The sequence below is a fragment of the Cuculus canorus genome, chromosome 3 (assembly GCF_017976375.1).
Source record: "Cuculus canorus isolate bCucCan1 chromosome 3, bCucCan1.pri, whole genome shotgun sequence".
NCBI lineage: Eukaryota > Metazoa > Chordata > Aves > Cuculiformes > Cuculidae > Cuculus > Cuculus canorus.
In genome coordinates, this window is record NC_071403.1 from 75,885,634 (window position 1) to 75,912,149 (window position 26,516).

The following is a 26,516-nucleotide window of genomic DNA, read 5'->3' on the forward strand; positions in this document are numbered from 1 at the left end:
CTTCAAAAGGGAAGAAATATTTTAAGTTCAAGAACAACAAGCTGGAAATACCTGAGCACCCATATGCTAAAGGCACAGAGGTACAAGTACCAAGAACACAGTTAGTCCATGGCACTGCTTGAAATGTCAAGATGACTTTGTTTCACCACGCAGATTTCTCCCATGCCCATGGCAGGACTACTTCAAAGTCTCTAATTGTACGCCAATGTGACAGTGCTGAAGCACCTGTAGAGCTCAAGATTAACCACCCAGAGGAAAGGTGGTTTTAAAGACAGAAATGCGAGCACACCTCCGAGAGGACAGGTAGAGAAGCTCCCTGGGGTGCAACGGCAGGAAGGCAGATCCTCCTCCACCTCAGGTGGCCATTAGCAGCACTCTTAACACATCCCACTCTCACCTGTGTGCTGTATCAGTTTTCAAGATTAACAACATATTCAGAGGAAATGGGATTGTTTTGCACATTTTTGTTAGAATATCCTAAAAAATGACAAATACATTAAACTTTGACTTGCTTAAAATAGTCGCCGTCAGAATTTATCATGTAACCTTGCTTAAAAGATAAAGATAACAGCTAAGCAAGAAGTTGGAAGTAAAACATGTCTGAAGTAGAGAAGCACAATGGCACACAAAAGGAAAAGGAAAGATCATGAAGGGACAGCCCAGTTGAAATTGGCAGAGGGAAAGGGGGAAGTCAAGCAGAGAGCAAAGGATGACAGATGATGAAATAGCATTGCATTGCAGGGGCACGTTAGCAAAGAAACTTACTTCAGGTGATGCCAAAGCTACAATGATGACTGGAGAGGTGGAAGAAAACATTGTGAGCAAAATGCAAGGGAGATGTTCCCTCCATTTCTATTCTAGATGGAGTTCAAAAAAACCTCACAAAGTTGCCTACAAGCAGTGAGCACCCCAGCAAGAAATTGCTAGGAATACAGAACAGTCAGACAGAACATTGACTTTGAAAAGGAATTTGGATGGGATGGAACAAAATTGGAAAGAGCAAAAATATAACCAAAAAAAAAAGAAAAAAAACTACCCAAATTGTTTGAGAATGCACTCAAACAACCTTTTTAGGTTGAGCTCCTACAACCACCATTACCTGGTTCTTCCTTTCTTCTAGTCAATCCCAGCAGCTATTTTTCTCCAGCACTTCCAAGTTATCCTATTACGGGTGAGTGCAGGGGTATGCAGGATTTCATGTGAGACCTTGTCATTTGCATTTTTGCCTACTGGAAATATGCTGCCTGTTAACACTTTTTCAAAGCACTCAAAGTGTATAATGGGGGCACACAGGCAAATTCTCTATGGAAAGTGAAATATCGGGGAGATTAAAAGAGGGAGAAAATCATGGTAGCCATTGGAAGAAAGTCTCAAGAAACTAAAATATGTGAATCTAAGCCTTAATAGACTGTATTATGATTATTTCCTTTTAAATGGCATTCTGGAAGGGATTTCAAATGCGTAATGGCTTCTGAAACACTGTACAACTGGAGGTCCTCATTGTGCAACTTTAACAGGGAGAAATTCAGGCAAGAAGTACTTATTCCACAGCATACAAAAGCAATGCTGCTCAGTTACTGTACCTTCAGAAGACATGACTCTACCCAGTTAATATATGTAGCAGTGCACACAGCACTAACAGCTGTGCAGCCTAGAAGTTGTACATCACTCCTCAGTTTTGAATAAGAACTTAACAGAAAGATATAAGCGCTCAGAGGTACTTCTATTTTTTAAAACTTCAGATGAATGTTAATACAAACAGGTGATCAATATGGCTTCTCCAGTAGCAACTCTACAAAAATTTTTCCCCATTATAAATAAGTCACCTCTCATGCAGAGAACTATATTCAGTATTTCTACACAAGCTTACTATATAACCAGTGAAGCTTCCTTTCCACAATTAGCAACAGTACCTTTTAAACAATTAAAAGGTTTACAGACAGGCATAACATATATTAGTATATCGCCATCTTTACTGAGAGAGCATTTAATCTAAGTCATCCTTCTACTAAAAGGAATTGAGCTAAAAACATAGCTGTTAACTCCTCTGTCTACAGCTGGGCTCTGTTCTGCAGGCAGTCGAGCCGGCATGTGCTGAAATTTAATCACCGAGGACATCTGCCAACTCATTTGGATTTGGGATTTTTTTTTTTCCCTTTTCAATTTGAAGTTTGTTCTACCCTTAGCATCCCTAAACTGAAAAAAAAAAAAGCCATCAGCACAGTATCTTTCCTTGTCTATTAGTTGTCCTTTTCGAAGTCTATACTTTTTATTTTGTTCCTTAGTATCTTCTTATATACATATATAAATACTCTATTCCAAGGATACTGTGGCAAGCCAGTATAATTCTACATTTATTGAACTTAATTGTTAACACTCACTTCAAAAGTCAGTAATACAACTAACCTGTTAGCTCACTTTTCAGACAACCTCTGACTGCTGGGCAGAACCACAGTGGCACACGTTGCCAACAGGTTACACTAAATGCATTAACAAATGCTAAAGCCCTGGCAGTGGGGGGAGACTTTTTAGAACAACAACGCTGAACAGCTGGGGGATTGAAACATCAAAAATACTGAAAACCTGTCTCTTCTTTCACAGTGTAACTAAAAGGTAAGCACCTAACTTGCACTGCATTCTCTTCTCAAACTCGAGAGTGCAAATTTAGACAGAAATAAGACAGCGTCACAAAAATCCACAGAAGTTTTAGGAGGAAAAAACCCAGTAATCAAGAATCATAGAATGGTTTGGGTTGTTAGTAACCTTAAAGATTATACAGTTCCAAACCCCCCGCCATGGACAGGGACACCTTTCACTCCATCACATTGCTCAAAGCCTCATCCAACCTGGCCTTGAACACCTCCAGGGATTGGGCATCCACGACTTCTCTGGGCAGCCTGTGCCAGTGCCTCACCACCCTCACAGGAAAGAATTTCTTCCTAATACCTAATCTAAATCTCCTCTCTTTCATCTTAAATTACGAAAAGTACCAGAACTGAGGAATCAGAATTATCCCAATGGTTATTCTGGTAATGGTTATTGGGATAGTTAGTTAACAGTTGTTTTCTGAGAAAAGGGTTGAATAGTGTTAGTAGTACTATGGAATCATGTTTTGGTACTTTTCTTATTCAGCAAAAACGAGGAAGCAAGCAGATGCTTATGGACTTTCTAAAGTTCACAAAGCAGAAATTACTGCCACAGTAAGCAACCAGAAACAAAAGATCTTTCCTTTCCCAGTTCAGATATTTGTAAAATTTGTGCATTTCAGTATTAGACTTTGGCTTAATTTAAAAAGCTATATTTATATTGTCTGAACCAAAAGACATGTATAGTTGCAATCCCTGGAATAGAGTTTTTTCAACCATCAATCTCACCTAGCAGTACAAGGTAGCTATGTCTACCCGAACTGCAACCAGCTATCCCGTGGCATACCCTAAAAATCATACTCCAAGAACATGACATCATTTCCCGTAATCTAGATGAGGAATTGGAGCAACCATAGGTGCAGAACCTCCACTAACTCATGGCATGGCAGTGAAAATCCTAATTCCCTTTGCTTTACACTGCATGTCAGTGCAGGAGGTGGTTTACCTCAGTTAACTTCATTCATAAAACACTGTAGGAAAAGGTCTGGGCTCACTACAGCATCAAAAATTGCCCAGACTTGAGTGATACAGGAGGAGAATTGTTGTCCCACGGTCATTTGTCCCCTGTCCTCAGGCCCCTTCACAAGCTGGAAGTAATGACAACGCCAGGCTGTGACTTGCTCCATACTGCCATTTACGCAAGGACTTCTCCCACCTGAAAAGGTGATGCAATTGTTGCAGAGAATTGTTCACTTCTTCATACAGAGATGTTTGTTGTTAAGACACCTTCACATGTACAAATTAGACGCAGCTCATTACCTTGCTATCTCCTTTCTCACCCGCTAAGCTAATTGCTAAATCTTGAACCCACAGTGCCACAGGAGGTTTCTATAAAATATAAACTTACACTGCTCTTTTAGATACCCCATAAGACAAGTCTGCAAAGTTAGGTCGCACTTGCTGAGAATGATATTGCATTGGTTTATAAACATGTATTATTTTGGTTTTCTATCAACACCAAAATCTACACAATACAGCAGAAATTTTATATACTTATATCCTTAAGGGAGGAGTGGAAAGAGAACTGTATTTCAAAATGAAACATTTCTGATGGTAACTAAAATATTGATAATCCCATTCATGTCAAAGAGGTTTCTGACTGCTATTTTTTAAAGTTATATAGTCACCTAAGAAGTGCCATTTCCTGGTGTTGCTCTACCTTTCTGCTGCATTCCCCCATACATTTTAGAGTTGCAGTCATCATACATACAGAAGGAAAACTCCTCCATCAGGACCCTACCCCCTTCTCCTGTTAATGTTCCTTAAGAGTGAGAAATTTATGCTTGTGCTTAGCAAACACAAAAAAATCTGTACCAAAAAATCTGCACCAAAGTTTGTTTTGGTATGCAATCCCTTGAATCCTAAAACCCATGCGTTGGCCAGGGGGATTCTACAGTCCTACGGAGAACTAGGATCCATGTTCCACTGATCCTTGTGCCCTACTATATTGCACCCTCTTTTACAGGAAGTTTATCAGGGAGCAGCATATACCAAAAATCACCAAAATCAAACCTCACATTTTTTGTGTACAAAAACCACAAAATCAGTCCCAGTACTACGCCACGATCGTTTTGCATCAACCTGTTTCTTAGAAGAAGCTATGGGACCCTATGACAGCAAAGTGCTTCTCAACACTTTCCTACTATTTGTAGGTATCAGAGGAGGCACTTCTGCTTCATACAATGCATTCCTGCACCTGTCATTACAGCGGACATTATCCTCAGCATGCAAATTGTCTGACCAGATGCAACACCTATCAAGCACCCTCATGCTAATCATACTGGAAATATAGAAACAGGTATAAGGATGGCACTTCCCATCAACACGCTGCACAAGAATTCAGGCTCCAAGCACCACGAGTTATCACCTCAACCAGTTTCACAGCTGAGGAAAGTAAAATTGGAAGGACAGGAACAGAAGAGAAAACTTGTGGTCAAGTGGGCCATCAAGAGGCAAAAAAATGCAAAACCAAGCGGGGCAAGGAAGAACAAAAGAGCAGAATCAGTGTGGAAAGTATCTGGGAAACTCCAGAACAACGTGCAGTGTGGGGTCTGCCTTCACTATGCAACCTTCACTTCATCTTCTTTAACTTCTGGAGTGTAATCTTGCACAAGGACTGAAATCCAATGTGTGCAGCAGCAAGAAGTTTAAAATATGCGGAATCTTATTAACACCAAACTGCAATAAACAGGGTAAAAATCAGCTCAGCAACAACCAACCCCGCATTTTGAAAATCTACCTGTGTCCGTGCAGGAATTGGCTCTTCAGGAAACCACCAGATTTCAGAAACAAGGGCACCCTATAGCTTAGAAAAAAGAACTGCCAACAGCTGAACACCTCTGAAAACCTGGTCATTTCATGGAAATGTGTATATGAAAACAACCAAAATCTTAAAATTTGTGATATTTTCCACCTCTATGGCCCTGTGTTGGCAGTAGCTGCTATACTGAGTTAAGGGTCTTTGGTTTTTCAACATACAAGTGAATATTTTTTAAAAAGCCTTGTCTAAATCAGCCTTGAATTTTTTGAGCTGTGTGTTTTATGGGAGAGGATTTGACGTGTGTTTTTTAAAATTCAGGGGGTCTGAGCACAGTGGGTGTTACCACACAGTCTTTTTTTTGGGGGGGTGGGGGGGAGGGAAATGAAGTCTCTCTGTATACCAAGTAGTGTTAACACACACAAAATCTGAAAGGCACCTGAATGAAAGAGTAACAAGGTCTTTGTTACTCTCAGACAACATACTGAGAGAGGCAAAAAGGGGACTTCCTACTACATTCCTGTTTTTTTCCTAAGTTTCAGCAGCAGTCAGGACTACTACTTCTTTCTAAAAAGAAAACCTTTTCCTTTCTAGTCTTACTCCCGACACACACCATTATGTATTTAAAAGGAAGATTTTTCCAAATGTTCTTAACTTTCCAGGAGGAGAACCAAGATTCAAGGGCAAGAGTCTGGTAACAAGTCATTATTTCTCTCTTTCATCTCCAAAATAACCAAACCTGTCTATGTCTCTTCCTGCAGCCTTATTAAAGGCACGGGAATAACCCTGAGGAGCAGCAGAAGTGGCCACTACAGGTGTTACAAAGGGGTCTGTGTGCCCTCTGGTGGCACAGAAACAGAATATTTCAGCAGCAATGGTACTTATCACTGGTTATTACTGGTTACAGTGATAAGATAACCTGCTGTCTCAGCTCTCCCTTCAATCCCCTTTGCACCAGTTTAAAAGAGCCTGTAAGACAATTCCAAACATCCCCTGAAGGACTAATCTTGAAGCAGAGGCGTGTGGAAAGCACAATATTGATTCTAATTTTTGAGCATGTCCTTGCAAGCAATGGCATCGGGCATTCAAAAGGGCATGCTGAGAATAGACACTGCTTATAAACTAACATAAAGCACTTTGCAGCCTCTCCTTTGCCTAATCATAGAATCATAGAATAGTTTGAGCAGGATAAGACCTTAAAATACATCCAGCTCCAACCCCTCTTGCCATGGGCAGGGACACCTTCCACTGCATCAGGTTGATCAAAACCTGGCTTTGAACACCTCCAGGGATGGGGCATCCACAACTTCTCTGGAAAACCTGTTCCAATGCCTCATTACCCCCACAGGAAAACGTTTCTTCCTAATACATCTCCTAAATCTTCCCTCTTTCAGCTTAAAACCATTCCTCCTCACCCTAACCCCACACTTCCTTATAAAGAACCCCTCCTCAGCTTTCCTGTAGGAGCCCAAGATCACATTTAGCATTTTACCTTACATAGAGGGTAAGAACATCTGCAGTGAGAGCTCAGAGTAACTGCTATCTCCCTGAAGCTGTAAATAATGTGAATAAGGGCCCAACTTCAGCAGCTGCTCTGGAAGCACCAACTTCACAGCATCACAGTTCATAGAGGAATGCGGTAGGGCTGTTGGACACACAAGACTCCTGCTTTGGCAGAACTAAGGTTTAAACCTACTGGTCAAATACATGGTGCAACTCAAGACTTAATATCAGCTGAGTGAATTTTTTAACATGAGAAGTTTGACCTAGATACCAACTGTGTAATCCAGATGGACAGAAACTCATCACTGAGATTAACAGTCAGAAACATCAGGAAAGTGAGAAACATCAAGAATCATCGTTTCGTTAATGCAGTTATGACATAAGCCACAAATAAGTAGTTGTTGTTTAAAAATGTATAACTCTGACAGCAATGAGAAAGTTAGGATTATGTAATCTAAAGAGCGGTACAGACTAGGCTACACAGCACAATTCCATGCAGAAATTGTTGCAAATCACTGCTTCCTTTCTGATTCAGCTCTTAAACATGAAAATACATATGTTTCCACTAGCACACGGTAATAATTTAATTGTTTTATCAAGAAAAGCTTGTACCTGGTCTTCACTTGTTAAACCAAGGTGCATCACAAAATAAAAATGAACCAGAAAATCAGAATTCGGCAGGACATCTTGACGCCTTGTCATCATAGCACAGATCAGCCTGTATGCCTGAAGTTTGCCTTCCTTATATTCACTTGGCAGGGTGGTTGCCTGGGAAGAGCAAGAACTTTGTGTTATTACTGTTTTTTCTAGAAGCCAGCTAATGCAAAACTGTATCAGCAGATTTTTCATAAAGCACAAATTTATCAAAATACATTCAAGTCCAAATAGCCTTCAGAGGGTTTTTGCCTTCTTAGCTAGCAGTGAATGTAAAAATTTAAAATAATACAACTAAACACAGAAAAATCCAATACCAATACAGAAGAAAATACTGATGTGTGAGAATTTTAGAAGTAACTTACCTTGAACAACCACGATGCAAATATTCTGAGCGGAGGAATTAATACAGGAGGAGAGGGAGTAGACTGATTATCCACACTTATAGCAAGGTTGTCTCGTATCTAATGTTTTTAAAAGAAAAGAGTTAATAAAACCAATAGCTTACTTTATTAATGCCCTTTATTTCATATTATTACTTTTTAATTTAATTTTATTTATTTTAAAGGCACTACATCCTGTACTATACTTAAGCCATAACTACCAGGAAAGCTTGTTCCGTCATGCTTTCCACAGCCTAAGCAAATATTACCATTTTAGGTCATACTATGGATTTCTACACAAAATACCAACACTTGTGGTAATCTATTCTATTCTTCTATTTTCTTTGCTCCTGTTTCCTCAGCTCATTTAAATTAACTCATCTAAATTCTCTTGTCATTAAGCAGGAGCATCCTCTATTAGGGAAACCTACTAGAAATCACAGAATGATTTAGGTTGGAAGGGACATTAAAGATTATCTGGTTCCAACACTCCTGCCATGGGCAGGGACACCTTCCACTGCATGAGGTTGCTCAAAGCCTCATCCAATCCGGCCATGGGTGGGGACACCAAATCAGACAGGATTACCCTTCTTTATGACCAAATCATCCAAATCTTATGCTTATGTTCCAGATGCTAACACTAAATCAAACTAAATAATAATTTTTACAACAAAAGAAAAATCATTATTATTAAATGCAAGTTTCATATACAATACCTTTGCAAGTTTAAACCACAACTCATAAAGATACCCAAAAACTTTTGCATGGATTTTAGGTGACTGTATATTGTTCACATCTCCAAGAATTCCCAATATTCTCCTCCATAACACAGCAGCAGAATCAGGATGCCAACCAATAAGGCTTCCACCAGCAATTATACTGCAGTCATCGGCAAGGAATTCACTGCTGTCTGTAAATTTTAAAAAGTTCAATTTTCATGAATTAGAAATGCAGTGTGTAGTATAAATTTTGGTTAATAAAACAGGACATTATACCTTCTAACCATCTTTCACCTCAAAAGTATTCTTTCCCACCAAATCATTGCTCTTTTTCATTGTTTAAGCTAGCACATGATTAAAAGAAACAGAGACAAAAAGAAAGCAAAGATCTTACATATAATAATCCTGACCGGGTACTGCATTACACACTACCTTTTCTATAATGGCAGCCTGAACTGTTGAACTAGGTGTACTCGTTCATTTAATTAGATATAATTCAAAGAAAAAGTGAATATAAGAAAAAAATCTTGAAAGTATATATGTGTTAGCAAAACCAGCTTATGAGATATAGTTTCATATCTTACAGCATGAAGTTACTGAAATAAAATCTCTGACTCACACTATTAGATGGGAAGGTACCTTTACAAATTGCCAAGATTCAAAACATTTCAATACATAATCATGACTGTTGTATACGTTAGAGATATTATAAATAAAATGACAAGGTAAAGGACTGCTACTTCCAAATTAACTCTTCTGAGAATGCCACTTATCACATCCTACTGGAGTACAGGCACTGTGTACTTGAAGCATAAATAAGGTGAGAGAAGTTTTCATGAATTAACCAGTTATTTCCAGTTGGTTGAAATACACAGTAAGGAATTTCCTCAGACTGTTCTGCTATGAAACAAAACCTATTACCTTAAAACGTAAATTAAATAAATCTGTTTTACATGAACACAGGGGCAGGCTAAGAGAGCACAAGTGATCAGCTAGCACAACTCAGCTGATTAGTAGCAATTTGACAAAGTAAGCAACCCAATTATTTTAAACTGTGTGACCATCTTCTGGACCGCAATTTATTGGCCCCTGTCCCTCTGTCAGCTTCAATCTGATTATCCAAACTCCTTAAACTCTGGGCATTCAAAGCTCGTTATTGAATGAACATTATGAACAGAGGTTGGCGGTCCATGACAAATGAAACACTTTTTTAAAAGCAAAGTTAAGTGTATAAACTTCTTTTTGAGACAAAAACCTGAAATAGCAAATACATTTGCTGGACTACTGTACCTGTTAAATTTGCAGCATCTGAAGGACTCAGTTGAAGCCAGCGAGGTGCATCAGGTTCCACACAAACATCTGCTGATGCATTAACTTCATGGTCATCTTCAGAAGCTTGCCAGGGGAGGAGTGCCATCTCTACTTCATTATTACAGCCAATTGATGCCTCACTGCTAACACTTCCACCTAAAGCAAGAAGTGGATTAACAAAGACCACAAAACCATGTGTTTTAAGACTACATTAGCAAAACATGATGAGAAAAGCAGCTAATATATCCATAACAAGACAAAGTTGACACTGATTTCAATTGCTACACTTAAGAAAAATACTGTATCTCTTGGAACTCACTTTTTTCTCTCTCTCTATAATTTCCATGCATTTGCTGCAAGTCTGCTTTCAAATCCAATTCAGCTGTGCTACTGCTTCTTTGTATAAGTTCCTTCAGAGAAAATAAAAACAAATCTCAGCTTATCACAGTTTCGAGAGCTGTATCATATTTTAGCAAATCTGAGATGCTCACACAGTTATTAGAAATTAATTACAACTCAACCAAGATATTTTCATGACTATTCAGACTACCCAAGTATATTTAAATGTCTTAAGGAAACCATCATGCCTCCAATTTCAGACTTTATTCTCCTTTTCTTAACCTCAGTTCTCATACCAACAAGCAGGGCTTTTTACTTATATTTTTCCACAAATCTGAAATAATTCAATACTTTTTAAAAGTCTTTCAGCAAGAAATTAGTACTCATCTCTTATGTAAGGGCATTACTCTGTTGATAAACATCCTGCTTCAAGACACGTGATCTTTTGTTTACCACCTCCTTTGACAAATGGATTTATAGCCTGCTTGCTGAAAACACTTCTGCCAATTTTCTGTTTAGATGATATTGCTCTGTCCCTAGGCATAATTCTTTACACCTGGCAAATTACCTTTAAACTCGCATTTCTTGCTATTCCCAGATATCTATAACAGGAAAACTTAATTTCTGCCAGAAAAAAATCAAATATCATGTTTTCTATTGCAAATATGCAAAAATAAACCCCAACTCCTTACCCCTAGAACATACTCAATCTAACTGTTGAAGGAATCTCTATTCTAACATTTCTCAGTTCAGTTAACATTTCTGAAATTCCAGTTTGGTACTGGCAATTATTAGTATTACTATTTTAAAATAAATTCCTTGAAGCATTTTCTAATCTATTGGCCGGACAAAAATCCATTTGTTCTTTCTTCATATATCTGAGAGAGCCAATTATCACCAAAGAGACAACCGCCTTGTAGAAATTACATTATCTAACATTGCAGCTTTGTTTGTTTGTTTGTTTCTTAATTTAACCAGATAATTGACACTCATTCCAAAGAAATCTATGATTGCTTGTGCTGCCTGACAGACTGCAGAGTGGTCTTTCTTCCCTGGCATATCTGGCTCTTTGTGATCGGCGATAATAGTATCTCAGTGGTTTGTGATACAGAGTCAAACTAGTTCTCATGGTACATTACAAGTTATCCAGTGAATACATGGTCAAACACCAGCTTTCACTTGCAAGAAGGGTGAAAGTGCAACACTGGTTACAGCCTGGCAGCATATGCTTGTAAATATTTTATAACATGTGCTGCTAAAATAGAATGGTGAGCCAGGTTAATTTTTAATCCCCCAGCTACTGAGCTTACTTCTCTCCCCTCTCCTCTATCATGCAAAGCGGGCTACACTTTCCTTCTTTTTTGAGACACTTCGTTATTTCTGAAGCAATTAAAGCAAATGGCTTGAAGAAAACGTCTTGTGTCTCCTCTCTAGAGCTAAGTGAATGGTACTTTAAGTCTGGAGGTATGGGAGAGCCAAGGTCCAGAGATGAGATTGAGCTTTAAATCCTCCATGCTCTATTGTACTACACTTCCACAAAGATTATCAGCCTCAGTCATTTATTATTTCTACTATTTATCCAAAAAGTTGCATTAAAAATTGACAAAGCTTGCCTATCCTAACCTTAATTCCTACAAACACCCACAACACATAGCTAGTGACACAAATTGTGCTGAAGGAAATCATCTTCCCCAGCCCCTTAAACCATCAAACATTTATTCCAGTGCACTATAGCACTATAACAGCCATGAATTATTTATATTTAAGAAGTTATGAACATGTTGTTTATATTCAATATAAAAAAGCACAGAAGTCTGGTATAAGACTAGAATATAGTCAATTACTGTATAATAAAACTGCATAAGTGGCTGGCAAGATCAGGAGACATAGGATGACCATAAACGGCATAATCAGCAGCTACAGCTCAATTCCAGATTCCATACCAGAAATGTGGTGAATGACTTTTCATACTTCAGAGTTGCTAGTTTCTAAATACTAAAAGGCATCTGATTAGAAATAAAACATTGTTAGAATCTTATCAATAATCACTTTCTATTTTGCCTTACTTGCTCAGCTTCATGTTCCTTCTTTGTATATCCCTTACTTTCCTGAACTGATTTGGAGTCTGAAGAAGTTAAATTATGAGAACTTCCAGCCTTTTTACCTAGAAATTTTAGAAAGTAAACAGGAAATATAGGCATTTGTGGGACCAAAGTACATCGCAAATTATGTGCAGTTTCATTTACGGTTACACGTATGCCTCTTATATTTATTGCTAAGTGAAGTAATACAACATCAAAATAGTATATAAGATGCTAATAGTATAATCCTTCATAAGAGTAACATACTTATACAATACGAGCAGAAGTTGAACTGATAGCTTGAATACTCAAAATTTAAATGCAAGCCAGACAGAAAAAACTAAGAGTTACATACAAAACGCATACATTGAAAGGTTTCATTTTTAACCATCCTGCATTACAAAAGGTCATGTCCTGCATTTGTGGCCTGTAACTTCTTAAAATACTTCTTTCAACAATATTCCAATATATTTATTAAGAAAATGAGATACAAACCACGTTAGAACAGAACTGGAAACCAAAGTAGATAAAAGCAGCATTTATGAGGCTGTACAAGTCTCAACACTTTCTCCAGAAATACGGTATTGCAATATTTTATCTAAGTTACCTTGAAAAAAATCACATGGAAACTGATCTGCAATATCGGATGTGCTGCTACTTCGAGTTAGCTGCTGCTCTTGGTCTACACACAGGCCCGTAACTTCTGTTCCTGTTGTGTTTTCCAGCTGTTGAGATTCTTCAACTTCTGTTGATTTAATTAAAAGACAAAACATTTGCACAAACCCAGAATCATATACACATGTGAACTCCTTACCTAAGAAAACTATGTGTAAAGGTGACCCATTCAGGCCTTTATAAAACCTCTAAGCTACAAAGCTAGAAAGTAACTCCTAGTTACAGAAGTTAAAATTTCAGTTTTATAAAATATCCTTAGAAAAACTGTAAAGTTCAGAAAGAGATGTACAAGCAGTGGAAGTAGTAAGAAGTCTAGGAAAAGGACAGAATCTTTTCCAGGGGTTCAGAGTACATAAGGAAGGGTAGATGTCCCATGAACAAAGATATGTTTTTCAGTGCTGGAGACCCAAACCCTGCTTGTCCTAGAAACAGAAAGAACAGAGGAGAGGCAGCGAAACTACTATAAATGCAGAGTGCAGAAGAGATGACTGTGTTTACTGACTTTTCCACCATAAAGAGGGGAAGGGGAGACTAAAAAAAAAAAAAAAGACAACAATTCCAACACAGTAAAAAAAGGATCTGAGCTGCATATGGTTCAAGTTTAGTTCATGAGGATAACCTGAATCATGCAGATCTTTTGCTGTAACTGAAAACCAGAAATAAGAGAAAGAAAACAAAGACATGAAAATTCAAGTGAGAAAGTAAACTGCTAAACTGGAGAAGCAGCAACAGGAACTCTTGAGATTTGTTAGCAACACAATGCTTTTAGAAACACATTTCTCTTGGCATTAGGGCAGAAAAAAATAAATTGGTAACACTCGGGATCAAGTATGTTCTCATTCAGTAGCAGTGCTTTTAGTGATGGCCATGACACTGGTTAATATCACCTGCCACACTTAAGCTGACTGCTAATACCTTCCTTGGAAAGCAGCTGAAGAGGTGGCACGCACATGCCATCAAGGCTGACTCAATAGAACCACCAGCAGACTCTTCAAGGTGCTCAACTGATGCTATTACCCATTTTAAAAAATGCTGTAGCAACTCTTGTGAGAGCCCTTGATTTTCTTTTTTTCAGTAAAGAACATGGGCTGAATTACTAAGTCTTCTAGATTCCTTTCAGCATATTGCTGCATAATATGTATATTAAATAAAAGTGACCTTTCTACCACCTTTCTGTTCTCCTCCTCTTCTCTCTTTCCCTCTGCTCCGCTGTGTCTGCTCCATAGGCAATAACATTGAGGCTGCACTTATTCAGAAATGAGCAAGAAGCATGGCTCTCAAAACACGAGATTACAGACTGCAGCAGCAGCCTGCAAGAGGAGGGCAGCATTCTTACCCGTTCTTCATCCAATCTATACTACTGAGTTTAAATAATATTTAAATACTTAACAAACATTATGAGTATTTCAGAAAACACAAACACACATGCAAAAACTAAGCCTGCTGGCATTTACTGACCTCAAAGTATCACTGTTGACTAAATGTCAGAAATGTGGGCTTAACAGTGTGAAATGTGGTAGGTGACAGAAAGTCAATGTTCAGAGACTTGCTAGCTGGAAACAGAAATAAAAGAAAGTCTGCTAATGTGATGGAGAAATACCCCTGCTTCTACCAATACACCATGACTAGGTGATAGGATGAATGCCCTACAACAGAGAGGATTTGTATTCTCAGGCTGTTAACACCTGCTTCCCCATCTATGTTTGGGTACCAGTACAGAACTCAGTTCAGTTGTAGGCAAAAGGTTTGTTCAAGATTTGTTTATCTCAACAGCAAGTTCCACACAGTGAGACCATATTGAAAGCAGGAAAAAAGTTTACTACACAGTCTAAATAACCCTGAAAATGCCCTAATTTGGATTGCTGCTCTTAGACTTTACACTCCTAATCCTTAGCATATGTGGCCTGAGATATTATAACAGCTGCTTGAAAACCTTTAATGAGTCAAGTAATTGAAAGTGTAAACATGAATAAAAGCATTTCTTTATTAAGAACTTAAAATTTACTTTAGTTACTGGGGAATATAAATCTAATTGTAATTCATGGCAGTCTTTAATTTTAAAATGTACAAAAGCTGCATTGCTTGCAGGACTACAAACATTTTGACAGAAATCAAACACTATCTGAGAACCAAGAGACACAAACAAATCTTTCAGATTTACTTCCGGAATCAAAAATTACACGAAGAATTCCTTAGAAGAAAAATCCCTCGTGTTTATAAGCACCGATTTGTAACACAGTATAACAGACTGAATCAGATTGTTCTTTAAAATCAAGTAGCTCGACCAGCTGCATTTATTTGACTGCATATTTTGCTTGCAGTAGCTCATATATTCAAACATGCAACTAGGTTCTACAGTAGTTCCTTGCAAAGATATTGCTCTCTGCCTTTTCCCCAAAAAGGTTACAGAGAACCCAGTGACAGCATAACAAAAAAGCATTAGAAGTAGTCACTTTTTGCCTCCCTTTGTCACTTTGAAAAAGGAAAAGATTTGCTCCCATTAAATTTGCTCATCCCTTAAAGTCTACCAGTATTACTTAACACCATGTTTGGAACAGATCCCAGGCATGGGAAACAGCACCAGTGTAAAACATTTCAGCCCACACTACTACAGAATAATCAACCAGACAGAAAGGGAGTAGATAGACAGCAGTTTAAAAATATAAAGAAAATATAAAGATGACTTTAAAGTACAGTACCTGACAGCCTGTGAGAGCAAGAAGTGTAAGAGATACCAGGTAAGAGAGAGGTCACAGTGTGAAGCAGAAGAGGTACACTTTTAGTAGCTGGCAAAGCCTCATAAAGATGAACACAGTTGCTGATAGACTGGCTTCGCTTAGCTTCCAGGGAAAAATAAAGCAATAATTATGTCAGAAAAAAATAATGACATGTTTGGGGTTTTGAACGTCATGATACAATGAAACACAAAGCTTTTGGAAAAAAAAAAAAAAATAGTTTTACAACATTAAGTCCAGAATTATTTCCTATAAGCTGTAAGTTAAGAATGTGCAACTATCTCACACATTGAAAATGCAATAATTGGTGATTTCTGAGCCACAGTAGTTCCACAGTGTGTTTGTCACTGTATGATTCCTATCTCTGGGCTAATTCGACTTACTCTTTTCATTGAAGATCTATAGCAGCACATAGAGCTCTAAAATAAAGAATGGAAAACTTATTCAAATTCCCCCTAGTAGCAATGCTCCCCCCCAAAAATGGCGACCTCTTTACATTTATTCACCTCTGAATGAATGATCCACTTTCATTCAGTGGAATCACTTCATGGATGAGAACAATCCACTTTCATCTGAGAAGTGAAATAGTGTGCTTCTCAAAAATCAATCTAAAGATATCACTGGTTCTGTTTTTGCTTGTGTCTGATGGACAGCTGACTCTGCTTTGAGCAGGAGGTTAGACTTGATGTTCGTTACAACCTGAGTCATTCTACAGACTCGGGTCTTGGGGTACTGAGTCCTGCTTTCCACAATGCGGAACGGAGCAATGAAAGGGACATAAGATAAGTGAAAGTTTTTGAAGCTCTTAAGTCATCACAAGGGAAGGTAGAACATAAGCACAGTCTGAATGCATCATATTCTCTTCAACATGGAATTTCTCTTCAACATAGCAAAACTTTAATGAGTTCACCGTGTCTTATAAAAACAAAGGCCACCACCAGGAAAAAAACACTTTTGAAGGTGGCTAACAATCTAGAGGCTGTCTAACATCATTAAAAACTGTATTTTATCAATTAATATCCAATTGTCGTAAGCTTGAAGTCTCCATTAGAGAAAAACAGAAACTTAGCACTGACTGTATTACTAAAAGTCACGCTCAATTATGGAAGTTTCTAATAAAAACTTAACAGGAAAAAAAAGTCCTAATCACTGCACAATTTCTCATACACAGCAATGTCAATGCTGACATTTAGAAGACATGAAGGAGGAAGGAGGAGGCAATAAGTAGAGTAGCAGGCAAAAACTTTCTGCTGCTGCAGAAATGCTCTGCTCCTACTCTTGCAAATCCAGATACAAGCAGCAGATCAAGAAAAAGTCTCACCTGGAGGCAAGAGGTGCTCAGGTATTTGTATTGCTATCTTAGTGGTGGGGGTTTTTTTTGTTTGTTTTTAAATGGAAGAGGGAAAATATTAGGGATTCTAAAAAGCCCTCAGTAGGAGACACTTTTCCCAAAATGTTCACTCTGCTGAAGAAAGTCCTCCTATCAACAGCCCTCGCTTCTCTGTTCGCCTTAGGGACTGCTATATTTCATCCTGAAAGATGATACCTCTCAAGGCTCAGTAGCTCAGTTTTGTGTTTCTAAATAGTCTCATATTAGAAAAGGGATCTACATTTCATATATTTGAAATTATTATTTGTTATAACTACATATGCAAGTATAAAACTTCTTTGCATCTGTTCATTTGGGAGCCATAGATCATCACAAATCACACAAAAGGCAGAATAATTCTTTTTGTATGTGCTTGTGACACACATTGAAACTAAGGGTTTATAACACATTAAGTTGTTCCTTCTACTTGACAACCTACTTGCTCCCTATCAAATAAGATTTTCCTAAAGGTAGGAAGGTCCTTTAATTTGGACACACACAACCACGGAAAGCCCTTGCTGATCAATACTTCCAGGTTCCCTCTACTGCTCTGGTTGAGAAGACTACGGGAGAAATGCTGTATCATACGAAACAAAGAAATCTTTGCCGAAGCACAAAAAGGAACTCACTGAATTTAAAAAGAAAACGAGAATTAATTGACAAAATATTTCATGATCTAAGTTGAAGACTGTGGCTTAGTTATGAAGCCTATAGCCACAAAAAACATCCTAAATCACCTTCAAATTCTCCTGGTAGGAAACATAACTAATATATCTCCTATTCAAAACCAGGAGTTTTTCTGTGGAGCGTTTTAATCTGCACAGAAAACCAGAAACATACTACCATGGAATAAAAAGAGATCAAATTCAGGCTGCTGAAGTGCATGACAAATCAGGCTCAGCACCTGGGGTCTCCATCATTCCTCACCTCTGTTCTTCTCTTCTCCTGTTTTCCTTTTCCAGAAGTACACAAAGGAAAAAAGAAAAAGGAGATGCTATACATACCTCACCATGCTAACAAAAAGAAAGGAAATAAAGCAAATAAGAAAGGATGAAATTTTTCATGAAATATCTGGTTTACTTTGTGCTCACAGTGAATATCCAGCTGTGTGAAAGTTCAGAAGCAATAAAAGTTATCTGACTGACATTAATAAATGCTTTCTTATGAATTGATAAAAAAGGAATGTACCTCGCTTCTCTACAAAAAAACCCAGAACTTGCACATGACCAACTTGCAATTAAATGCAATGTATTTAAAAGCATATATTTAGAATTTCCCAAAATACTTTGATTCTTTATTCATACTGGTAGTGGACAAGACATCCAGACACGGGGACGTAACATCTCTGTTCAGGCACTGAATTATTAAGTTGTGCAACTTTTGGAAGCAGCCACAACTCAAAGGCAGATTTAAAACTTGAGCGTGACTGTGTGTTTGGGAACATAGGCATTTAGTTATGGTCTAACCTGTTGCTCTTTGACGAACAATATTTCTCGCTTTCTCAACTCCTGGGGCTCCAGAGGTTGTAGCACTTCTGAACCTCATTGGCTCCACAACTTCAGGATGACTTTTCCAGCTTAATGAGAAAGATCTACCCACTACAGCTGTCTTCTGAGGCTCTAAAATACCACCTTAGTGATAAAGAAAACAAAGTTCTTTAGCACTGCATGCATTGGCACAGAGTTTTCTTGAAGTATGATCTTGCTCAAAAGCACTCAGGCATGAAAAATATTCACGTTTTAAATGACATCAATGAATTTTTACTATGTGCATCAACTGCAAGGTGGCACATAAATGTAGCTAAAACACTGTAATTAATAAAGTTTAATAAAAATACACAGAAAACAATTTTTACATTGATGGCTATGCTAGATGACAGCATAGAAAACCCTGTTTTGTTTCCGCTACATATAAAGGACTGTTTTTGAGCGCACACTAAAAACTGCTAAATTCTTCTATCGACCCCAATTATTTTTCCTCCCACACACAAGGAAGGATGAGAATACACAAATCCAAAGCACTCCACATTTGATTAAACGGGTTCTTACACTAGATTATGTAGTATTTAACGTTAGATCAAAATAATTTTTATTAAACTTAAATATTTAAGGTGTTTTATACAAAAAGTATAAGCACAGTGACTAACCTTTTCCTCTCTGCTTTTTTTCTTTCTGCTCGCTGAGCTTATCCAAGGGTAAGTTGGTCATTTCCACTCCATACACTGTTCTTGCTAGCACTGCTGTTAGAGAGTCCATGATATTGGCCCACTCATTTATGAGCTCCTCCCAGTCAGTCAGGGTGGACAGAACGCTGAGCAGCTCATCCCACAGCTCCCGAGAAATGTAAACACTCAGGTTTGCTCTGATCCAAGCCACTATGAGAGTCTGAGAGAAAAGAAATAAGTAACAGCTCATGCTTTTCTGACAAGACTAATTCGGCACACCAACACCAATCTGCATATTACCATTGATTATTCATGATGTACAAACACTATGCATATAGACTTTTCATCCAAAAAAAATTCCCAGAAACTGGTGGGTAAATAATTATGAAAGTTACTGACTACAGAAATCTAAAAATTCTGAAACATGTTTCAAGTGGTCTGCATGTTCTCTGGAAAACTGAAATAATGTGTATAATTGTAATATGAGGAAGAACTGTCTCATATACCTTCAGAATGACTGTAGTGATTGAGCTGTACCAGCGACACTCAGACCTAGATAATGTAGCTAAGCATGCAAAGTACAATCTGATGTATTAAGGTTTTCATCTCACCGTGATTCAGTTTTGACTTGCCAGCTGAACTTCTGTAAAAGAGTTACATCAAGCTTACACTTCAGAGATACTCATGAAGATACCCCACAAAGAGACTGCGTTCCTGCCTGTTCTACCAGGGTTTGTAGCAGAGCCCTGACAAACAGATCAAATCAACTGCTTATTGCACCTGGAAACTGTCTTCCTTTATTAGGAGAGGTTTTTTCATGTTTTAAAAGTAGGTTTCACATTACTGTGCAATATTATAATACTTAACTAAAACATAATGAAAAAGCAACATGAAAAGCAAACAAACAAACCCCAGACACTCACTCGGAAAAGTAATCCTGACATGCTTTGAGCAAACGTATCCTTCATTTGGTTTTCTTTTGGCTTCTGCATCACAGCCTCTGTTATTTTAAGGAGTATCTGTAACATCTGTTCCCTGGTTCCAAAAAAAAATTGCACAATCACACTTTGCACAGATAATTTAAAAAAATAACAGTTGCTTGCAGACTGTAAAAACTAATTTCGGAGAAGGTGAACTCAGGAATGGAAATACCAGCCAGAGCCTTGAAGTCAAACAGTATCGTGATGTAGACTCAACAGACCTTGCAGTCTCACAAAGCAATTCAGAAGCTAGTCACAAGTGTGACTGATGTAGTAAGGTCTACCCTCCAGAAAGCCAGTCTTTTCCCTACACAATAACTCTCCCATCAAGCTTAAACGTTGATAATTTTCTCTTAAATGCAGAACATATAAAACTTACCATGTCTTTCTATTCATTGATAATTCCATTATCATGCGCCTAAAGATACTCAGAACTGCTCTGCAAGCATCAACTTGCTCCTTCAGAAGCACAGGGACTTCAACGCATGGTTCCAGTAAGAAAACATTCGCAGAGTTTGTCAAAAATACCTTCAAAACAGGCATTTACAGTCAGTTTATGTATCATCAGGAATTAAAAAAAAAAAAAGAGTCAAGATTTACAATAAAATACTTGTCCTCCTCCACTCAAATCTTTCACTTTCCTTAGAGCAAGTTTCATGTTTTACTTATAACTGTATTTTTTCACATCATTCTAGCAAAAAGTCAGGTGGCATTACAGACCAAACAAAGGTGTGCATTCCTTAGTACAGGTTTTGTAGGCATTTATTCCACGGGGTCAGGCTCAAGTACCAGTCCTTGTGGCACTATCTGCTTGAGCAACCAGCAATATTTCCAATAAGTGAGCTTCAACAAAAGCAAATGTATAGTTCTGATTAATTCCTAGTACCCACAGTAGAAAAAAAAAAAAAAACCTTCTGTATTAGAATTTATATAACTGGCTGTAAGATGCGGTCACAGGGCTTAATATTAATTTTAAGGACATTATAAATTAAGTCCAAATTTTATCTTACAAAAACTGCTTGTAGTTGTTTTCCTTAATCTCAGACTATATTATAATTTGTAGTTTAAGTAAACCACGGCTTTGTACTCTTTCTATACATCACACCTGTAAGGCAGCTTGAGCACCAGCTTTAACATTTTTGTCCTCATCTTCTAATACACATCCTCTGTTAACAGCACTGGTAAAGGAGTATGTTCTTCCCCAGCTGGAGGAGCGTTTATGTCCTGCGTGGTCAGAGGAAAGCTTTCAAAAACAGGACTCAATTAGTGATAAAGCAGAAAGGAACATGTCGATATTTATCCAAAATCACAATGGCAAATGTAAAAAAGAGAAAATTGTCATGTCTTGCATTCATTTCTGCAAGGAATTCTTGTCTCTTATTTCTTAATCTCTGAACAGATAGTATAAGGAACTTAAAGGTTCATAAAGTTTTTAAAGCTGCTATATAGAATAACTTATATCACATTTTGTAGTCACTGATCGCAACAGTATTTGAACTTAAGCTTGGTAAAACTATAAATCCCCTACAGAAATAATCTGACAAAACCTTGTAATTCTCACTACGCTTTTACTACTTGAACTTCTTTCTCAGTACAACAAAACTTCTCTTTAAATAGCTTTACAGTGCCAACAGTGTCAAAGTCAACTTCTGCCAATGGTTCAATACAGGATACTAAAAAGATGATGCACAGAATTTGTATCTACACTTTTATTTCCTAGCTCAAGGTGTCTGAATCCAAATAGTCCATCCAGTACAAACAGATCAGTAGATATTTTCAAGTTTTTAAGTAACTACCACCAAAAGGAAATAGTCCTACAAACGCTAGGCCAACAGACAGTGTAAATTTTAACACTGCAGAATGTATTAGTATTTCTTCCAATAAGTTCTTGCCATACTACTAGTATAGACAGGGAATAATCAACAAACTATATTTTTCAAAATAGCTGGAAATCTTTTCCTGCACTCAGTCAGGGTTACTGAACATCCAATATTTATTTAAATTTCTGGACCTTAAATAAAAGCATTTTTTCATCATGATTTTCCACATCACAAATTTTAAATTGTTACTCATTTAAATCTTATATTGCAAGCAAACAGAATAAAGTAAGTAACACTGATGCCATACATGTTTACCATCCGTTTGCACTGATGAATCCTCTAAGTTGACAACAGCATCCTGACCGTCTTCCTTTTTATCTGGCTCCTCCATGAAAATAGGCTTCTCTTGTAATATCCACTTTCTATACACTTTAACCACTTTTCGTGTTGCAGATATATCAGAAGGTGGCAATAAAAAAGCCTAAATTGAAAAGTTAACTGGTTTTACTATACGTAGGACATGCATATGCATATGTAAACACACCCATACACCACCATCCATAAATAATACAGCTCAAAAAAGAAACTATGCATAATTTTTACTTTTATGTCTGTACTAAAAGGATTTATGATTAATCACCAACCTATGCACATATCTACACCATGCACAACTCCGTAAGTATTCATTACAAATGACTTCTATGTTGTATTTGTTCAGACAAAACCAAAGGTTGTTCTTCCTCCTTGCAAGTTCTCTAATTTAACGTGGATTCATCTCACAAGCCATTACCAGCCAGAGAGGTCTGGCAGACCAAACTTTGGTACTACGCAACGCTTTCTGGAGAAGATAACTCCAAATTACATCAGCAACATACAATCCGAAATGCAATTTCAGCAGGTGTAGATAGAGACAAGGCAGAAAGTTGTGATGAGGGTAGCAGCAGCTGGCATTTGATACTCACTACAGTTTTGGAAATCAACACAATGAATATATTTTCAACATGCTATTCAATGTCTGCATTTGGGAATCGCTCTGTAACCATCTCCTCTCTGAAGGCTTACAAAGGCTGGACTGGCTGCTTCCCAACAGACCCTTCCGAAGGTCATAGGAGACTAAAATAATACAGTGGCAGAAGAACTTTGCACTGCAGTGAACAGGCACAGAAATCATCGTCTGAAAATGTCATCTGGTACAAAAAAGTGTACTTCAACAAAAAAAGATTTTTTTTTGACATCAATATGCTTTATATTACAAAAGTACTGAAAGAGATTAAATGCATTTTACATACTAAAACCCAGGTTCTTCCAACTACGAAGAGATTATCCACTCTACATGATGAACAGGGCCAAAAAACTATAGCACTGCATTTCAGAGTAATATATATATGTATATATACTCAGTATATATTCCTATACCCTGTTTAGCTGCAAAAAACATCACAAAGGTATCCTGCTCAGTTTGGGGAAAATCTTTATATGATATACTACACTTCTGTCTTTAGTCAGCACAAACTGCAACATCCAACAGCTGACTTCAAGAGAAATTGAAGGATTAACCAAAGCAAATCTAAATATTCCATACAGTAAGTATAGTGAAATACCTGAAAATGTCTTAACAGACACCAACAAGTTATTAAGGATGCAGAAACTCAAAACGCCAGAAGGCAACTGCTCGAATACTAGAGAAACAGTAGCTCATCAGCAGTATGAATGGGCACTACAGAGAATGCTTTTGTAAAGGCTAAAAAGTAGGGTAGAAAGAAAAAAAAAAAAAGGAGCCCACAAATTCACAGTGAATATTGACATTCCTGTTACGGAGAGATAAACACAAAAAGGACACAAATATCATTATCTGTTTCAATTACTGAACCCTGATCATATTTAATAAAGATCAAAGTACATTATCCTCTGTTCCCTGGAAACGGGTTTAAGATTCCATACTCTGAACAAACACCAGGAGAGGGCAGCATGCCACAGCAGTTCCTAACGTTCACAAGTACTCCTTCCTCCCCAAATGCCATCCATCTCACTGAAAAATACTGGGACAGGGAGTTCCTGAACCGTGCCACACCACACAGTTCATAGTAAAGCATGTGTGCTCACTCTGCTGCTGGAGAGCACCTCCTGCCCATTTATGTGACTTGGAACTGCTGCTTCAACCAATCTCTACCTTGGTACTGGACAAAAAGAAAATAATATCTGGACTTTCCAGTAGGTCCCCAAGTATTTTTATCCTAAACAATTCAGAAGATGTCAAATTAATGAAAAATACTGGTAGAAGCAATCAATCTTCAAGTAAGGATTAAGTACTGATGTTGATCAAAGGACCAAGAATCTTATTTATTCGAACAATAAATCTGCAAGCTAATAGCCCTTTTCTCATCTTTATTTCCTCTTAGTATTATGATACAACATAAAGAGGCCCATTCAAATAGCTGTCTGGCAGCAGCAATGAGCTTCAGTTCCTATAAAAATTTCATCAGTTGGAAACTAGCACAAATCACATTATTTCATCATCGTTAAAACCAGACCTAGGAAAGACTCCAAACCAAGAGGGTACTAGTGTGACTAAGCATCAAGTTTAACCAGTTACCTGAGCAACAGCCTGTTCTATGTTCTTTCCCATAACCATGACATCTCCTTTAAAAAAAAAGTATACACCAGCAACCAAACATACACTTACTTGCCGAAACACCTCATTAACAAAGTTAACGTAACCTCGAGTGGATAAGAGGATTCTCTGCACCATCTCATAGACACTCCGGTGCTGCTCTTCGATGCTGCAGAGGCTGGAATTGCTGAGTCTTCTGTCAGACAAGGTGCTGCTGTTAGAATGGCTTCTCTCTTGCTCGCTTGCATAAGGTATACTGGTTTCTAGCTCTGCATTTTTGTCTTGGTTTACAACACCAACAGTCTACACAAAAGAAAATGTGTGCTGAATTAACTAACTGAAATAGCATACACCAAAACCCCCAAATGCTGACACAGAACTCGAGATACTAGTGCTCTTTTTCACACAACACACTGGGACCCCAGCAGTCAGGAAGTGTAATTTTGAGTCTACTACTCGATCCAAGAAGGAATTTAGTCTTAAACTCTGCATGATGTACACTACACACCACCATTCCTGCCCCTACAGGCCTGATCCGTTCACTCCATAAGACAAAATACAGGAAGGGGAACAGTGGTGGGAGTGGTGGAAGGCACAGAGACAGTGAAAAAGATAATACCTTTGCACATTGTTATTCCTGACAGCTGTCAGGTTTTGTTCTGGTATTGCATGTATTTTGCAACTTCTCAAACTGCGTCCAGCTAAAATGATCCAGTCAGGAAGAGACAGAGGACTGAAAAACTGCTTTGAAGTGACCAGAAAGAGAAGCCCAACTTACACTAACTCAAAGCATCACCCAAATACAGTCCTGTTTTATGATTACTTTAGTAAGGCTCCCCTCTGTTTGACTAAGTGAGCAGTAATAGAGCAGCAATAACATCTCTACTGCTTTTCACAAGGAACTTCCTTGGTAAAGTTCAGCCACATCTGCAAACTTCAAAACCACTATGAATTCAACATGTGCCAAGAAATGGTACACATCTTCAGTTATGTGACAACATTGGACCAGTGTCAGTTTTGAGGTCAGCAATACCTTTATGCAACCTATATTTTTATTTAGTGTCAGCTGTCTATAAAACTCAGTGAAAATTTAAAAAAATTCTTCTTCCAGGCTATCAGTTGCAACAGCATGGCTGTTTATGCAAAAGGTGGAATTTCAAATGAGAAAGAAACAGTCAACAAAACTTTGAGTAGGCAAGCTACACTTCGCTGGCATAGGGAGGACTTCAAACTTCTACAATGAAGAACTCCAAAAACAACTGACATGAAAATATACAGTTCTACCATAAAAGTTAACATATGCTTTTGTCAGATTTGACACTGATGTCTGATACAAGAGAAGAATATAAGTTGACACTGACCATAAATTTTGAACAGAAAGCTGGAGAGTTTCTTCAAAGATAAAATATCTATTTCTATAAAATTCATTGTATAGTCCCTAAATCTAGAGAAGTCCCAACCAGCAATCAGAAAGTGAAATATTTTTCTAGTATCTCATTGTAAACAGCTGCTATAATCAAGAAGAAAACAAAAGAGCCTTTGATGTTGCTGGGAAATGGTCCATGGCACAAACAAGTCTGACAGTTTACAGATAAAATGCCAGAAGTCTAAACATAATACTCATGAAGCTGGTACGGCAAACAAGTATGAGAAAAAGAAATCTAGTAAATTGCTACAGGGTTTGCCTTGGAGAGTCCCTCCTTCATCAAAGAAAAAAAATAATCAAATAATCAAGTATAACATTTATTCACTCAGGGGTAGCTTTCCTT

At 37.8% G+C, this 26,516-nt stretch overlaps 1 protein-coding gene across 6 annotated transcripts in view; it reads right to left on the reverse strand.

Annotated features, from left to right (window-relative positions):
* The window catches only part of RALGAPA2 (Ral GTPase activating protein catalytic subunit alpha 2), a 140,824-nt gene that overhangs the window by 81,590 nt on the left and 32,718 nt on the right, over positions 1-26,516 (reverse strand). For 5 of the 6 annotated variants that reach the window (XR_008449117.1, XM_054062488.1, XM_054062492.1 and 2 more), the window contains 15 exons: positions 24,820-25,050; positions 22,444-22,617; positions 21,422-21,559; positions 20,696-20,844; positions 20,260-20,371; positions 19,319-19,556; positions 18,639-18,803; positions 15,768-15,908; positions 13,001-13,138; positions 12,379-12,476; positions 10,293-10,383; positions 9,953-10,129; positions 8,660-8,853; positions 7,926-8,024; positions 7,519-7,674 (listed from right to left, as the gene is read on the reverse strand). Coding sequence is in view for 5 of the 6 variants with exons in the window: in XM_054062488.1 (XP_053918463.1) it covers positions 7,519-7,674; positions 7,926-8,024; positions 8,660-8,853; positions 9,953-10,129; positions 10,293-10,383; positions 12,379-12,476; positions 13,001-13,138; positions 15,768-15,908; positions 18,639-18,803; positions 19,319-19,556; positions 20,260-20,371; positions 20,696-20,844; positions 21,422-21,559; positions 22,444-22,617; positions 24,820-25,050 (2,301 nt within the window). In the remaining variant the exon portion in view is untranslated. The remainder of the gene's footprint in view (positions 1-7,518; positions 7,675-7,925; positions 8,025-8,659; positions 8,854-9,952; positions 10,130-10,292; positions 10,384-12,378; positions 12,477-13,000; positions 13,139-15,767; positions 15,909-18,638; positions 18,804-19,318; positions 19,557-20,259; positions 20,372-20,695; positions 20,845-21,421; positions 21,560-22,443; positions 22,618-24,819; positions 25,051-26,516) is intronic. The other variant, XM_054062489.1, reaches the window with a different exon arrangement.